The sequence below is a fragment of the Benincasa hispida genome, chromosome 1 (assembly GCF_009727055.1).
Source record: "Benincasa hispida cultivar B227 chromosome 1, ASM972705v1, whole genome shotgun sequence".
NCBI lineage: Eukaryota > Viridiplantae > Streptophyta > Magnoliopsida > Cucurbitales > Cucurbitaceae > Benincasa > Benincasa hispida.
Window position 1 is genome coordinate 91,087,815 of NC_052349.1, and position 17,342 is coordinate 91,105,156.

Genomic DNA, 17,342 nt, shown 5'->3' on the forward strand with positions numbered 1-17,342 from the left:
AAATTAATAATAATAATAATAATTTATTACATAAAATATTTGAAATTGAAATATAAAATCTTAATTGATTTAAATAAAAAATAATTAAATACAAAAGTATAATCAAGGATTTTTTTCCTAGAACCCAATCCTTGAATGAGGATCCCCAATCAAGGAAGGGAATTATAAATCCACACAGGGCACTCTCTGTCCTCATCCCACCCTAGACAAAACTGACGTCAACTTCAGGGCTTCAGAACTAAATTTATAATTTAGCATTTATTTATTTATTTTCTGTTAGAGCACCTTTTTAAAATTTTTAGATTACATTACATGTTTAGTCCTTAAATTTTAATAATATGAATCTATTTGTGATAGACTTTTAATTGTGAAGTGATAATCTCATTCAAATAAAGCTATTCTAATGGGGCAAATAGACTTTTTTTTTTTTTTTTTTTAGACCTTTAACTTAGATAAATTCAATGTTTGTTCTATTTACAGAATAGTTTAAAATTTTACTATATTTACTAATTAGTTGATTTTGCTACACATGTAACCAGACTTCTTTTATTTATTTATTTATTTATTATTATTACTATTACTATTTAGTTTAGGAATATGCAACCAGCCATTGTATATAATAGTACCTTTTAAACTTAAACAAAATTTAAGTTCTGTAAGCTACGGCAAGGGCAATGTATGAATTTCTAGAGTTAATTTTCAAAATCTGAGTATTAAAAATAAAAACCCTATTTATTTTTAAAAATTAAACCAATATCTTGTCGTATAGATTTTAAGAATGTTTTCAAAATTAAAACCAAATTAAAAAAAAAATAGTTTTCAAGAATTTGTTTTTGTTTTAAAAATTGGCTTATAATTCAAATAACATAGAAAATATGAAAATCATAAAAACTAAAAACAAAGTAGTTATCAAACCAGACCTACATAGTTATCAAATGGAACCTTTTGACTTCGGTTCATTTTGTTCCTGGATTGTTTTGATCGGTTAAAAATGAAAAAGGACAAAATTTGTAACTTAATAAATGTTGAGGAACCAGGTTGAAGATAAAAGAACAAAAATTAATCAAAGTTTAAACTAAACCAGAAAATATAAGTACCAAACTAGTATTTAAACCTTTTGTATTATATATGTATGAAGTATCTCCGACTAGCAGAATCCTGACTTGCAATCTTCATTCCTTCCTGGTTATAGTCATTCTGTCTCTGAACCTTTCTGTTTCAAATTTAGTCGATGACAATGGAAAATTGGGAAAGAGGCAGCAAATTGGCCTGACAAATAACTTGTTCTTCTGATTATCAAAAATGTCAAAATGTTTACACCCTAATATGACAGTTATTCAAAGTTCTGAGGAAAAATGAAGACCTTAAACTCAACTTTAAGAGTGAATTGAAACCGACAATTAGGGCACATTTACAAACCAACTCCAAGAGGCAAACAAAGGATCTCTTGCCCGTGTTCGACTCAAACTGCAGCAGGTGTATGGGACTCTATTGACTTTAATAGCTCCTCACCCATCTCTTTGCATCCGACTCGTTTCTGTGCAGTCAAGCAAATCATTAGAATGATGACCAAGAAGAGGGATTAAAGATAATAGTTATCAAAATTGGCAGTAAAACAGATCATACAAACAACCCCAACTATGCAATACGTTTGATCATATAAGGGATGTAGATTGAAGCCTAAGAGTTAATGAAACCAATAAAAAACCAACTCGATTTGATCAATACAAGGACAAAAACTACCTACATCATTCATTGTCTTGTCATGATATTTAATATATATTGGTTGAGGTGATTTGATTACTACTGGACAATTCAATCGTCAACTCATTTTTTCCCCGGATGTTTTGATCTTATTGATGTCAGTTAGATTAGGTATTTGCCTATACTTTTACTTGATTCAAAGAATAAAGAAAGAGAGAGCGAGAGAGATACTCGAGATAGAATACGTACACATCCAGCTGAGTATATGTCACCAGTTCTAAATCCTCTGTCTAGAGTATCCAAAACTGCAGCCTCAATTCTTTTGGCAGCATTTTCTTCACCGAGGCCATACTTAAGAAGCATAGCAGCACTGAGAACTGTTGCCAGTGGGTTTGCCTTATCCTACATATAAAACCACGTCATTTCATTGCATAAAAAAAACTTTACATCCTTATCCATATGATTTTTATCTTTTAACATCTCAAACCTGTCCAGCAATATCAGGAGCCGAACCGTGTATAGGTTCAAAAAGTCCAGGTCCCTGTACAAACGATTGATTTCATAAGAAGGGAATTGGGAAGATTTGGATCACAAGATAAATGCATAACGTATTAAAAAAAAACCAGAATAGCAATGCAAGAGAATAATTTTGACTACCGATTCACGAAGACTTGCAGATGGAAGCATCCCAATACTTCCAGTAATCATGGATGCGGCATCGGACAAAATATCACCAAATATGTTGTTCGTCAAAATTGTATCAAACTGCAAATTTCCACATTCAGTCCAAACAAAATTCAATTATCCTATCACAGGAGCTATGAGGCTTCACTTCAATAGCCCTCCTTGAAAAAACGACTACTTTTCAATGCAAACCTGTTTTGGTTCCCGAATTAGCTGCATTGCAGCATTATCAACGTACATGTGCGAGAGTTCGACATCAGGGAATTCTGCAGCTATTGCTGTCACTCTTTTCCTCCAAAGTATCGACGCCTACAAAATAGTCAGTTCCAGTGTGAGGTTTCTATATAAAACACACATGACCACTGCTTTTTACTGTTGCAGCTCTTACACTCATGGACCTTACATAACATAGTGAGCTGAAATTTACGACCATATTTAAATAAAGTAGGGAAACCCTGAACTGAATGAATCTTCAGCAAAACTTAAAAGAAATCTGGAGGTCGCAGCAACACATTCTCAAAATTCAACCTATTTCTAGCAAAATAAGGGAATGGTCAGAGGTTGTTCTCTCAAATTCCTAATAAGTTCTTCTAAGAGAGAAATAACTTTTTCAGAGGAGAGAAATGAAATAGACGAGAAGGTTAAGCCCTAATTTAAGGTTACAGAAAGACTTTCTAATTGGCACGATGAGAAAATTGCTATAATTACAGAGAAAAATAAAATTTAAACAAAGTTGACAAAGATGACCAAGAAGAAGAAAGAGGTATGATATTATCCCAAACTTCCTCCAATAACAGATTCCGTAGAACGCTCCCACCATCCTTCATTAAGTAGGAAGTGCTTGATATTGGATGACAAGGTTGTTTTTATGGATCACGATGACCACAATATCAATGAATCAAGAAAAAAAAAAAAAAGATCAAAGTTTTAACTTCTAAGCACCTCCAATACATTTGCTTTGTCTACGGAGCAAACCCTTCCTTGCCGCTTCTGAGCATTTTTAAATGCCACTCGAGCAACACGATCAATCTGTCATAGAAGACATTAACAAACTGAAACATAATCGTTCAAATAGACACAATATATAGTATATAAAATAAAAGAGGATTTTTTAGATATAGAAACAAATTAAGCATGTAATCTTAATTTCAAGAAAAATGAAATATGGAACATCTGATCTTTTTTTTTAAAAGGGAAACAAACTTTTCATATATAATGAAAAGAGACTAATGCTTGAATTACAATGAGACATAATAATCCATATAAATATACAATCAAGAAGACGAGGGAATCAGCAGTTGCACCCGGAACATCTAATCGTTCCAAGTTAAGATTTATATAAAATATCAATGTTTTTTATGCTTTAAGAAAAAAGGGGGAAAGAACAAGAGGGAAAAAAGAGGGGGGAGGGGGAGGTACAGCTTTTACATGCATGCGTGAATGAACACTTTAAAGAATGGATTCGTTAATTAGCATGAAATTGTTGAGTACGAGGCATACTGATCTGAGTATTATTTAATCATTTTATAGCAAAAGATAAGACTTGAGAGCATGTCGTATAAGGCTACAAAGTTGAATACTGTATATGCAAGTTCACAAGGAAGTGGAATTAAAAATAAATAAATTACCTCCTGTGCTGCATACACTTCAGTATTAAATCCAATTTCTTCCCCATTTTCACTGGTTTTAAAACCTCTTGGTTGCCCAAAATAAATACCTAATTCAGGTGGAAGAAATCATGGCACCTTTATTCAAAATCCCAAAATTGAGAGATGGAGGGAAATCAAGACATGCAATGTCATATCATTTGGAGGAAATTATTTACCTCCAGTGAGTTCCCTTACGACCATGAGATCAACACCTTCAGCAACCTCTCTCTTCAAAGTTGAAGCATCCACCAACTGAAGAAATAAGAAATGGAGTAATCAACAGGTAATAGAGTACCACATATAAGACTTCAACCTCATATTCACGGGTGCATCTTTATGAAATCACAGGATTGTACATGAATTTATGCATCTCAATTAAAATCGTTACAGGGAAATTCTTTCAGGTTTCATTTAGGACCCATGGAATTTGAAGGCAGGAAAACTGGGATGCTCTTTAATAAGAAATGCAAAATGCAATTTGAAGTTTCACCCACACTTCTAAACATAATGCAAACCATTGAAAGTTAATCCTGACAAGTAGACCACTGAAATTACCAGCATAATTTTCTCTATTTTTTAGATATCCATGAGCTTTCGGGTGAGCTTGCATGCACCTCAACTATTTTTCTTGGAGTACCATCTAGCCCTTTTACATTTAATTGCTAAGGTAACTCTTAAATATTAAATCTTAAGTAGGTAGTCACCATGACTGGAACCATTCCTTCTCAGCCTTTTATTATTTACATAACTTTATTGACTAATAGGCCAACCCACGGTGATTACTGCGACCATTAAGAATATATTTGATTTAACTTTTCAAGTGTTTAATTATGAAAATAAGTCATTTTAGAAAAAAAAAAATTGAAGTGTTTGGCAATCACTCAAAATAGTTTTTGAAACACTTTCAAAGTGTATTTTAAACAATTTTTTATCAAAAGAATTTAAATAAAAATTATTTTTTTAAAAAATATTTTTTTCTAGTCAATCCAAATAGGCCCTAAGTCATGCCGCATTAATTTAGAGGTCTGAATTAACATGAAACAAGGCTGTCTGTAGGGCTTCAAATAATAACTCATGGTGGTTATAAAAATATTAGGGACAGTTACAAGTATAGATATTAGACCCAAAGTATTAGCAGATATAACATAATATTAAAAAAATTGCAAATATGGACAAATTTAAATAGTCTATTAGTGATAAACCATATTATTGGTAGAAGTCTATTAGTGATAGACCATATCACTGGTAAGAATCTATCAACGAAAGATAGACAAGTCTATCGCTCTTCTATTGTTGATAGATTCAACAATGGACGATAGACTTTTCTATATTTACAATTTTTTTAAAATGACGTTATACACTTGGTTATTATTCCTACAAATGCTATCAATTGCAATTACTCTTAACTATCCTAGTTAACATGAGGCTAGTTTAAAATTAAAATGAAACACAGCTATCTATAGGCTCCAAATCAAGCAACTTTCCCGTCTTCAAATAATCCAAACACCTATTTGTTGCATCGGGGGCTTAACACGAAAATGAACCTTGGGCTTGCAATTTCTTTATAAATAGTTTGGTATGGTGGAGCCGTGGAGGGAGGATATTGTAGAAGTTTACCTGGGGAAAGACAGTTGCAGGCCGCAAATTAGCAAATACTCCAAGACCTTTCCGGAGTTGAAGCAACCCAGTCTCCGGCTTCAAATGTTTTGGATTGTCATCCCATTTGTAACTTGATAAACGAAATGAACAATGAGATTATTCAATAAACCACGTCATTTAAGTAAATAAAACAAAAGATTAAGGAAGAAATCGATGTGATAGCACAAGCTGTAAGTAAAGATACCCTCCAATTGCGCCAAATAGAATGGCATCAGATTCCTTTGCTGCTAAAAGCGTCTCATCTGGCAACGGAACCCCGGTTAAATCAAGCGCAGCTCCACCCACGGGCATCTCTTTGTAATCAAATCCAATCCCTAACGAAACGAAATCCAATCTCGTCAAAACTCAAAACGAAATGTACAATCTCACCAAAGAACTCAGTAGCGTTCCGACAAAAAAGAAAAATAAAGGGGAAGAACCAGAGATGGATTAGAGGGACCTTCAAGAGAAGCAGCGAGGTTGAGAACATCCTTGGCGACAGCGAGAACTTCCGGGCCAATGCCATCGCCGGGAAGTAAGGCGATATTATAGCGCCGGGAAGGGGAAGTTCCGGCAGAGCACCTGACTCGGAAAAGCGTCGGCGATGGCTTTGAAAGGTTGATGGATCGGGAACAAAAATTGAAAGGCTTTGTGTTGAGATGCAGAGCCGCCGCCATGGATGAAGGCAGCTGAAAGCTTGAACTGTAAAGAGTAGAATATGTGCCTTAAAATTATGCCGAAATTCGGAATGGCTATGGCTTCTCTTTTCTTATTTATTTGCTTTTGGTAAAATTTCATTCCCAAAATCGGTTTTTATTATAAATATGTTAAATTAGGTGTAATATAAAGGTTCATTGTTAGTCTATTGGTCATGTATCACTTATTTATTACGATAATCCATGTGTTTTAAATTACACATTATTTGGTGGATTCGGAAGACGTTGGGTAAAGTCATGAAAATTGGAGAAAGTCTAAGACATGTGTGTGAAATTAAAATAAAAAGGTAAATGTAATGTAGACTAGGAGTCTATCTAATTTATAGAGCAAGAGAGAGTTTCTTATGCAATTTATTTTCTTAGGCATCAATTAATTACACTGAATCTGTCAACCCCTCAACTTATTAGAAAATCTAATAGCCCAATTAGCTAAATTTGATGTTAAACCAAATTAGCCCTAATTCAATTTACAACTCTTTCTTCTTAGCCATATACAAGTTAAAATTGAATTGCATTACGAAATGATTCAATTGTTGAGACATACTACAAGTCGGAAAGCCATATCTTATAGCATTATTTATTTGAAAAAGATTATATTGGGACATACATGTATTTAGTCAGAAAAAGTCTAGACTTTACACATGCGATCCTAATATGCGCAACTAAATCAACCAATATATGCATAGGCTATAACGATTTTGCAAACAGAATTTCGATAAACTAATTTGTCAGATCAATTTATAAAAATTCCATTAAGATTCAATCAAATCATCCCAAAGAGTTCACAACAATTTAGTTAAATTAATTAGAAAACCTTAAGGAAAATAAACATAAGGTTTTTACTCAAATAAATTAGACAGGAGTTACCTCTTAACTCATATACAAATTCCAGATACACACCCAATCCATCGATTACAACCCAAAAAAAAAAAACTAACCTAAAGATACTAAATTATGAAGAAAAAGGAAGAAGAATGAAGTTTTACTTCGGCCTCCAAGATTCAACATATTTCGACCTAAAACCAAAGAGAGGTATTTATAGAAATCTTCGCAGCGTTGCAATGCTAGAAACAACATTGTAATGCTCGATAGAAGAGAGCCATGAACGTTAGGTAAAACGTTGCAACGCTAAATGTTCTGTCAAAAACTCGATACTCGATGCAGGATGATCCCTTACTCAATACTTGATGCTCGATTACTGAATAACATTTTACTCATTACTCGATGATACTCGATGGCAATTTACTCGATTACTCGTTGGTTGATTATACTTTATTATACTCGATGCCATTAATAAAAATATAGAATACTCGATAGAACTTGATGGAAAATTGGTAATTTTAACTCCTTTAAAGCCTAGATGCTCAAATCAACTCCAAATTGCTTCAAATTAACCCCGATCGGCTCCAAATCACCAATACTTTTGGTTACTCGATACCTACAAAATAGGAAAATAAACACGTAAAATTCAATAACGAGCCCAAATTAAACTAGGAATACTAGCTCTTTTTTAGAGCTATTAAACACCCCTAACTTAATTTTTGCTCGTCCCAAGCAAGCTAGGAACACACAAAATAGAGTATAAATTGATTAAACACATGCTAGCTTAATTCATAATGTTGTTACTCTAGTCTCAACAGTCAAATCGAATGAAATTTGAAATCAAGAACGAAAATCAATTATGATCAATCAATGAAGCACAAGTTCAAGAATGATTCTAAATCTATTCATGCATGAGTGAGCCTAGAGTCTTGCTAGTTAAGGCACAACCCAGAAAAGTTTTAAAAGGTTCTCATCCCATTTTCCCCTAATTTGGTTTGGTTATCGACCCTGGACATACCATACTTAAAAAAAAAAAAGCAACACTAAGACAAAGGTGCCTAAACTCATACACACAAAACATAAATGACATTTATTTTACCTAGAGGGCTAGTTTTCACACCCAACCGCCAGGAACTTATCACTTTTTCTCACGGGCCCTAACTAGATGTGACATTCTAAATTTGTTCGTCATTTAAACTCAAATTTCGAAGGATAAATAGAATTAATGTAAAGGACGATTCAATTTAAATATTCACTCAGAGAAGAATTCTGAAATTTAAATTTGATTAAAGGAAAATTTACGACTTATGTCTAATTGTTTCAATTTTTAATTTAATTTGAAAAATCAAATTAAATTTTGAAGTTTCTGAGTTCCTCTTGAATTTTCTATAGAAGTTAATTAAATTAAATCAATTTATTGTGATTTGGTTAAAAAATATCCTTTCCAAAAAGGATCTGGATTCTAAATCCAAAAGAGAATTGGATATTTGGATTTTTTAAAAAGAAAAGGAAAGGGTTCAGGTTGCTTTAAATAAGTTAAGTTTCACTTGAGGGTTTAAAGAGAAATAAAATAAAATAAAATAAGAGAAAAGAAACGTTTTTTTTTCTTCTTTTCTCTCTCGCGCGTCCGGTCGTCACCGCATCTAAATCCAATTTCTTTTTCTTTCTTCCGATATGCAAACCCTAGCCGCTGACAAGTGTTGAAGTCGTCACCGCATCCTAGATCGCCGCAGACCCTTCGTGCCGAGCACTGATCAGCTCCGTCGCGCTAAGCCTATCCATCCGTCCCTGTCGTCACGCTCAGCCACGAACCGCGCGGCGTCGATCTCCACGCCCTATGTCGATTTCCATTTCATCATCCGACATTCTATCCGTCAACCTTCAGCAGTGGTAAGTCGCACGTCACCGCCAGTCATCGATCAGCATGGGCACCACTGCCTTGGTCCTTGCTAGAACCTTGATTTTTTTTTTTTTTTTTTTGGGTAAGATCTGTTTTCTTTAGATTTTGAGGGGTTTAATTTATCCATTTGATTTTGGGTTAAATTGGTAACCTCTTGAAAAGAGGCATCGTTCATCAAAGTAGAGACCATTCTTTTCGACGGAAAATTTTTGGAGTTTGGTAGGTTTTGGGTAAGTTGTGGTTGGTCATCCTTTGGATTTAGACCCCGAGGATTTATTTAAATCTTGGACTCACTATTTTAGGCCATAGTTGCTAAATTTGGTTAAGTCATAAGACTCATTCGAGTTTAACCAAGGGTTTTTAAGAAGATTATTTGCGTAGACTTTTGTAACCAATTTGAGGTAAGTGGTACTATTACCAATGTCTTCATGACAGGTGGCCCATATTAGATTTATAAGTAAATTAATGGACTTTAGAAGCATGGTTTTTGTCTTTATGTTGCAATTGTTGCAGGACAGTTATTTGTATTAAGAGCATGTTTGATCTTTTATGTTATGTTATGATTTGTGCGACGAGATCAATAAAATTTTGTATATGATGCATGATTAGATCAACATGGGCAACTTATTTCAAGGGACTGATGGGTCTAGACATGTCTTGACGGTGTGCCTTTAGGCCACTAGACATGCGTGAGCCAACAGGTTAATTTGCATGTTACGATTTTGTGGTTCACTTTCATGTTTATTTATATGTTTTGATGGTGTGTCATCAGGTCACTAGACATGCATGTTAAAGCAAGATAAGTTGTTCCCTTGGTTTGTCTTTCAGAAGCAGTTATAGTTGTTGACACAAACATTCTCTGTTTGTGGATGCATAGTCTGATCTCGGTAATGGGATCACTTACTGAGTATTTTATACTCACCTTTATCTTTTTATGTTTTTCAGGTAAGGGCAAGGATACTCGGGCGACTGATAAGAGGAATCTGTGACCGTACCAAAGGAACTAGGAACGCTTACACATTTGAATTTATACGTCTTCTCATGTTTTTATAGTTTTCTTTTCACAAACCTTCCTTGACTGGGTCTAAGGGTTTGTGATTTCTTTTTCAGTTAATATTTTCTTTCGTTTTTTTTAAATTTTATTTTCATATTTAAGGGGTACTCCGATTCAAGTGATTTGAAATCTTGAGTTAAAGTCTGACTAGATTCTATATTCACTTAAGTAGTAACGACCCCTTCTAGCTGTCTTAAGAAGTTGAGTTGTTACAATTGGTATTAGAGCCCATGTTTTGGGTTCTGTAGACTAACTTACTATGTAAGTTCAGGTTGTTCCTTTTGGCCAATAATGGATTCTTCGTCATCGCCAGGTATGTCCCTTATGAAAAGTATTTAGGATAATATACACTCAAATATGTAGCACTTATGACTGCATTTGATGTGTTTTACTGGTAAGAGGAGTTGTTAAAAGTTGGTTGCGAACAATTGCTAGGAAATAGTACATGTTAGGGGAAGAGGCAGTCACAGAATTACCCGAAGGGGGTGCGATCCCAAAGGGCAGAACCTGACAGTTCAAGATCAAGATCTTCATGGTGAGGATCCATAAATTCAAGATTCACCAATTCATGTCCCTCTAGTACCAGAAGATCCCTTGCCGCCTAGAGACCCCTCAGGGTCAGGGTAGCAGCAAACCCAGACATGAAGCCAAGCCCAGCACACGGCTACGCCCCTATAGACATAGGCCCCCTTAGTTGTCCCAACATAGTTCACTGATTGGGCAACTGTTATAGGGGAAGCAGTCACATCAATCGTGTTGAGTAAGATGAAGGACATGCTAGATGAGAGAATGGTCCAGTTTGTCCAGTCCCATCAGTTACCACTGTCGCAGGTTCAAATTTCGCAAGTTTAGACTCAGAACATAACTCAAAATTAGAGCATGTCAGACCTTTCATTAGAGGCTAAACATTTGCAAGATTTTGGAAAGTACAACCCCAACACCTTCAACGGGTCACTAAAGGATCCTACCAATGCAGAGTTATGGATATCAACGATTGAAACGATTTTCTGTTAATGGTGGCAGTCAGCAGAAAGGATGTTAGGTGCAAGGGGGAACCTGTGACATGGGAGCAGTTCAAGGAAAGCTTTTACGCGAAGTACTTCTCTGCCAACTTAAGGTGTACAATAAACAAAAAGAGTTCTTGAGTTGAGGCAGGGGCACATGTCGGTGGAGGAGTTTGATACCCTGTCCCGTTTTGCCTCAAAATTGGTTGCTACGGAGGCTATGAGAGTGGAAAGGTTCGTTCAAGGTCTAAAGGACAGTATACGAGGTATCGTGCGAGCCTTCAGACCAACCATTCATGCTGAAGCACTTCGCTTGGCAGTTGAGATGGATTCATAGTCAGGGGATGAACACTCTCAAGCATTTAGGCTAGGACTTTCCTTAGGTCATAAGAGGAAGGCAGATCAGATGGCTTTCGAGCTTAATCATATTAGAGGAGTCAAAGCTCAGTTAAACCACTTCGACACTTTAAGCAACAAGCCACTGAGGCGGGTATGGTAGAAAGAAGGCTAATGTGTAACTCGTGTGGGAGAAGTCATCGAGGATGATGTTTGGCGAGCACTGGGGTCTGTTTTCATTGGAAACAGGAGGGGCACTCGAGTGATAGATGCCCTAATAGAAACACGTCAGGTTACGGGAACCAGTCTGTAGGCCATAAACAAAGGAATTCGAATAGACTTCAGCAACAACAAGGTCTGTTTACTCAACCACCCAACAGGAGGCCGAGAAGTCAGGCATTGTTATAATAGGTACGCTTCCAATCTTGGGACACTTTGCATTGGTATTGTATAATTCGGGTTCATCCCATTCATTTATATCATCAATATTTGTTAAACATGTCATGTTAGAATTAGAGCCTTTGCGCTATGTGTTGTCAGTATCCACTCCGTCTGGAGAAATTATGTTAGCAAAGGAAAAGATAAAAGCATGTCAGATCGAAGTAGCGAGTCATATACTAGATGTGACTTTAATAGTCTTGGACATGCGTGATTTTGGGCATGGATTGGCTAGCTGCTAATCATGTTAGTATAGACTCCTCTTGCAAGGAGATGCTTTTTAACCTTCCCACGGAAGCTAGCTTTAAACTTAAAGGGGCGGGACCGTGGTCCTGCCCAAAGTAATTTTAGCTATGAAAGCCAAGAGGTTGCTTAACCGAGGTACCTGGAGTATCTTGGCTAGTGTTGTTGACACTAGAGAGCCTGAGGTCTCCTTAACTTTGGAGCCAATAGTAAGAGACTACCTAGATGTTTTTCTAGAGGATTTCTCAGGTCTGGCTCCGCACCAGGAGATAGATTTTGCTATAGAGCAAGGTATAAATCCTATCTCGAAAGTTCTGTACATAATGACTCTAGTAGAATTAAAGGAGCTTAAGATTTAGTTGCTAGAGTTGCTGGATAAGGATTTCATCTGCCCTAGTGCGTCATCATGGGGTGCACCAGTGCTTTTCGTGAAAAAAAAAAAAAGATGGGTCATTGTGTCTTTACATTAACTACTGGGAGTTGAATAAGGTGACTATAAAAAAATAAGTATTCACTCCCAAGATTGACGACTTGTTTGATCAATTACAAGTGGCTACAGTATTTTCCAAGATTGACCTTCAGTCAGGTTACCAACAGTTGAGGATAAAGGATAGTGATGTTCCTAAGACAACTTTTTGTTCGAGGTGTAGGCATTATGAGTTCATCTTGATGTCGTTTGGTTTGACAAATGCTCCTACAGTATTTATGGACCTGATGAATATAGTGTTCAAGAAATTCCTTGACATCTTTGTGATAGTTTTCATAGATGATATTCTGGTTTATTCCAAGACAAAGACAGAACACAAAGAGCACTTATGAAGGGTTTTAGAGACTTTGAGGGCGCATAAGTTGTATGCCAAGTTTTCCAAATGAGAGTTTTGGTTGAGGCAGATATCCTTTCTAGGGTATGTGGTTCAAAGGAAGGTGTATCTGTTGACCCCGCAAAAATTGAGGTAGTCACGAGCTGACCTCGCCCTACCACAGTCAATGAGGTGCGTAGTTTTTTGGGGTTGGCGGGCTACTATCGTCGTTTTGTGAAGGACTTTTCCCGCATAGCCAGTTGACTCGAAAAATAGCTTTCTTTATTTGGAGTAAGGCTTGTGAGGATAGTTATTAGGATCTTAAGCAAAAGTTGTTACTGCCCCAGTTTTCACTGTACCAGATGGAACAAGTGGTTTTATTATTTACAGTGATGCCTCCAAGAAAGGTTTGGGAAGCGTACTGATGTAGCAAGATAAGGTAGTTACTTATGCCTCTCGTTAGTTAAAGAACCATGAACAAAACTATCCCACACATGATTTGGAATTGGCAGCCGTGGTTTTTACCTTAAAAATCTGGAGGCACTACTTGTATGGAGAAAAGATACAGATTTTCACGGACCACAAGAGTTTAAATACTTCTTCACTCAGAATGAGTTAAACATGAGACAACGTAGGTGGTTGGAGTTGGTGAAGGACTATGATTGTGAGATTCTATACCACCCAGGGAAGGAAAAATGTAGTGGCAGATGCTTTAGGTAGGAAGGCAACCCATTCAACAGCCCTTATCACCAGAATACTCAATTATGCAAGGACCTGGAGCAGACCGAGATTGTAGTGGTGGTGGGGGAGGTCACTGCACAGTTGGCATAATTATCGGTGCAATTAAGTTTGAGACAGAGAATTATCGATGCATAACCTGGTTGAAATAATGCGACAGGTGAAGTCAGGGAAGGGTTGAGTTTTCTATGTCCGCAGATAATGGTCTTACTTTTCGGAGACGCTTGTGTGTACCAGCGAAGGGTGACCTCAAGAACGATATGTTATTGGAGGCTCATAATTCCCTATTTTCGATACATCTTGGCAGTACCAAAATGTACCAGGACCTAAAACGTTGTTACTAGTGGAATGACATGAAAAGGGAGATAACAGAGTTTGTCAGTAAGTACTTAGTGTGTCAGCAGGTGAAGGCCTTGAAACAAAAGTTAGCAGGCTTGTTGCAACCTTTGAGTGTTCCAGAATGGAAGTGGGAGAGTGTGTCGATGGACTTCATTGTAGGGTTGTTGCGAATCGCGAAGGGTTTTACAGTGATTTGGGTTGTAGTAGACAGATTCACTAAGCTAGCACGTTTCCTTTCAGGGAAGTTTATTTTTTTTTGGTAAGTAAGTGGGCGCAGTTATACAAGAAAGAGGTAGTGAGGTTGCATGGAGTGCCTGTGTTCATTGTGTCGGACAGAGACCCTTGCTTTACATCTAATTTTTGGAAGAGTCTCCAAGTAGCGTTGGGTACTTGTTTGGATTTTAGTACAACCTTTCACCCACAGACGGATGGTTAGACAGAGTGTCTAAACCAAATGTTGGAGGATATGTTACATGCTTATGCGTTAGATTTTCCGGGGAGTTGGGACTTTCACCTGCATTTGATGAAGTTTGTTTATAATAATAGTTATCAGGCTACCATTGGCACGTCGCTGTTTGAGGCCTTTTATGGGAAGAGATGCAGGTCGCCCGTGTGCTGGGATGAGGTAGGTGCACGGAAGTTGCTAGGACCTGAGTTAGTATAGACCACGAATAAGGCAATAGAAAAGATCAGAGCACGTATGCAAACAACTCAAAGCAACAAAAAAGTTACGCCGATGTTAGGTGTAAAGACTAGAGTTTAAAAACTGGTGACAAAGTGTTTTTGAAGGTGGCACCCATGAAAGGTGTTATGAGATTTGGAAGAAAAGGAAGCTAAGTCCACAATTTATTGGGCCTTTCAAGATCTTGGAACGGATTAGGCCTGTGGCTTATTGGTTAGTAATGCCACCGTCTCTCTCCGTAGTTCATAATATTTTTCAGCCTCCATGTTAAGAAAGTATATAGTAGATCGGTCTCATGTAGTGGATTATGAGCCATTGCAGTTGAACGAGAACTTAAGTTATGAGGAGAGGCCTGTTCGAATTCTTTCCATGGAGGTGAAGACTTTATGCAACAGGAATATAGCTCTTGTGAAGGTTTTGTGGTAAAATCACCAATTCGAGGAGACTACATAGGAGCGAGAGGAGGAGATGAGAATCCAATACCCTAAGCTTTTTCAAGAATGAACTTTCGAGGACGAAAGTTTCTTAAGAAGGGAAGAATGTGACATTCCAAATTTGTTCGTCATTTAAAATTTGTATTTTGTGGTAATTGCGAATATTTTAAATCTTGGAGGATAAATTGAATTACTGTAAAGGACGATTCAAATTAAATATTTTCTCAGAGAAGAATTCTGAAATTTAAATTTGATTAAAGGAAATTTTGTGACTTGTGTCTAATTGTTTCAATTTTTAATTTATTTTGAAAAATCGAATTAAAATTTGAAGTTTCGAGTTCGTCTTGTATTCTCTGGAGAAGTTAATTAAATTAAATCAATTTATTGTGATAATTGGTTTAAAATATCCTTTCCAAAAAGGATATGAGATTCTAAATCCAAAAGGAATTTGGATATTTGGATTTTTGAGAAAGAAAAGAAAAGGGTTTAAGTTTATTTAAATAGGTTAAGTCTTACTTGAGTGTTAAAGAAATTTTTTTTAAAAAAAAAACAAAGGAAAAGAGAAAAGAAAAGTTTTTTTTTTTCTTCTTTTCTCTCTTGCACGCCAGGTCGTCCCCCCCCCCCTTTCGTTTTATTTTTCTTTCTTCCGGTACGCAAACCCTAGCCACCGCCAAGTGTTGAAACTGTCGCCGCGTCCCAGATCACCGCAGACCCTTCGTGCCGAGCACCAGTCAACTCCACCGCGCCCCTTGTCCGCGTCAAGCCCATCCATCCGTCCCTGTCGTCGCGTTCAGCCACAAACCACATGCCGCCGATCTGCACGCCCTGCGCCAATTTTCGTTTCGTCAGCCGACGTTCTGTCCGTCAAGCTTCAGCAGTGATAAGTCGCACGTCGCTACCAGTCGCCGATCAGGGTTGCCGCCACTGCCTTGGTCGTCCTTGTCTAAAACCTTGAATTTTTTTCTTTTGGTAAGATGTATTTTCTTTGAATTTTGAGGAGTTTAATTTATCCATTTGATTTTGGTTTAAATTGGTAACTTCTCTTTTGGTTTGAAACTTAGATTCAAGATTTAAGAAATTTAGATGCCGTTCATTGAAGTAGAAACCATTCTTTTCGACGAAATTTTTTTAGAGTTTGGTAAGTTTTGGTTAAGTTGTGGTTGGTTATCCTTTGGATTTAGATCCCAAGGATTTATTTAAATATTGGATTCACTATTTTAGGCTATAGTTGCTAAACTAAACTTGTGGTTAATGTCATATGATTAATTCGAGTTTATCCAAGGGTTTTTAAGAGATTATTTGCGTGGACTTTTGTAACCAATTTGAGGTAAGTCGTACTATTACCAATGTCTTCATGCCAGACAACACAGATTTGATTTATCAAAATCAAATAAATTAATGGACTTTAGGAGCATGATTTTTATCTTTGTGTTACACTTGTTGCATGACAGTTATGAGTATTAAGAGCATGTTTGATCTTTCATATTATGTGATGATCTGTGCGGCGGGATCAGTATTGAAATTTTGTATATTATGCATGATTAGATTAGCAGGGGCAATTTACTGTCTCACTTTGATGCATGTTTTATTTCAGGAGACTGACGGGTCTAGTCTCATGTCTTGACTGTTGGGGATGATGCCCTAAACTCTTGTTGGGTCATGTAGTTTGTAAATATTGTATTGAACAAACACTTGTGATGTAAATGATATTTTTCTTCATTTTTGTCTATGGAACATTGGATGTTTTAATTGCTTTACCACAAACCAATAAATTAAGATCCCTCGTTGTCGTTGTAACTTAAGCATGATATAGGTGGATCATGTCTTAAGTGATAACCATGATCTATAATATATGGATATATGAGGGAAACTTTATCCTGGTAATGCTATGGATGCGACCCGCTTTGTAGAATAGTCACAAGTGGTGTGACTTGCTACAGATGGTCTGATCCTATTATTCATGTGGAGACATGCGAGCGGGAGCGTTCTATACAAAAGAGTTTGTATAAGACTGAACCATGAAGTGTTATAGTCTCGTTATATAACACCGTTCATGAGAAAGACTTCACGTCACTAGGATAACCATAGATAACATGACCTCAATCCTCAGTGAGTTGGGAATCCTCAGTGAGTTGGGAACTTCTGCCTTTGAGGGTGGTCC

The 17,342-nt window shown here is 36.6% G+C and overlaps 1 protein-coding gene and 1 long non-coding RNA gene across 2 annotated transcripts; one reads left to right on the forward strand and one right to left on the reverse strand.

The window, feature by feature from the left end:
* Positions 1-1,249: 1,249 nt before the first annotated feature.
* On the reverse strand, positions 1,250-6,438 carry LOC120082624 (3-isopropylmalate dehydrogenase, chloroplastic-like). Its single transcript, XM_039037880.1, has 11 exons — positions 6,136-6,438; positions 5,881-6,010; positions 5,655-5,766; positions 4,214-4,289; positions 4,017-4,105; positions 3,331-3,417; positions 2,581-2,697; positions 2,362-2,469; positions 2,192-2,245; positions 1,954-2,106; positions 1,250-1,537 (listed from the first exon to the last, which is right to left on the reverse strand). Exons 1-11 carry the CDS (start codon positions 6,350-6,352, stop codon positions 1,463-1,465), a joined length of 1,218 nt encoding a protein of 405 aa, XP_038893808.1. The 5' UTR covers positions 6,353-6,438; the 3' UTR covers positions 1,250-1,462.
* A 2,316-nt stretch (positions 6,439-8,754) lies between these two features.
* On the forward strand, positions 8,755-16,930 carry LOC120070186. Its single transcript, XR_005479809.1, has 3 exons — positions 8,755-9,103; positions 10,059-16,150; positions 16,776-16,930. It is a non-coding gene; the product is annotated as an uncharacterized LOC120070186 (long non-coding RNA).
* Positions 16,931-17,342: the final 412 nt, after the last annotated feature.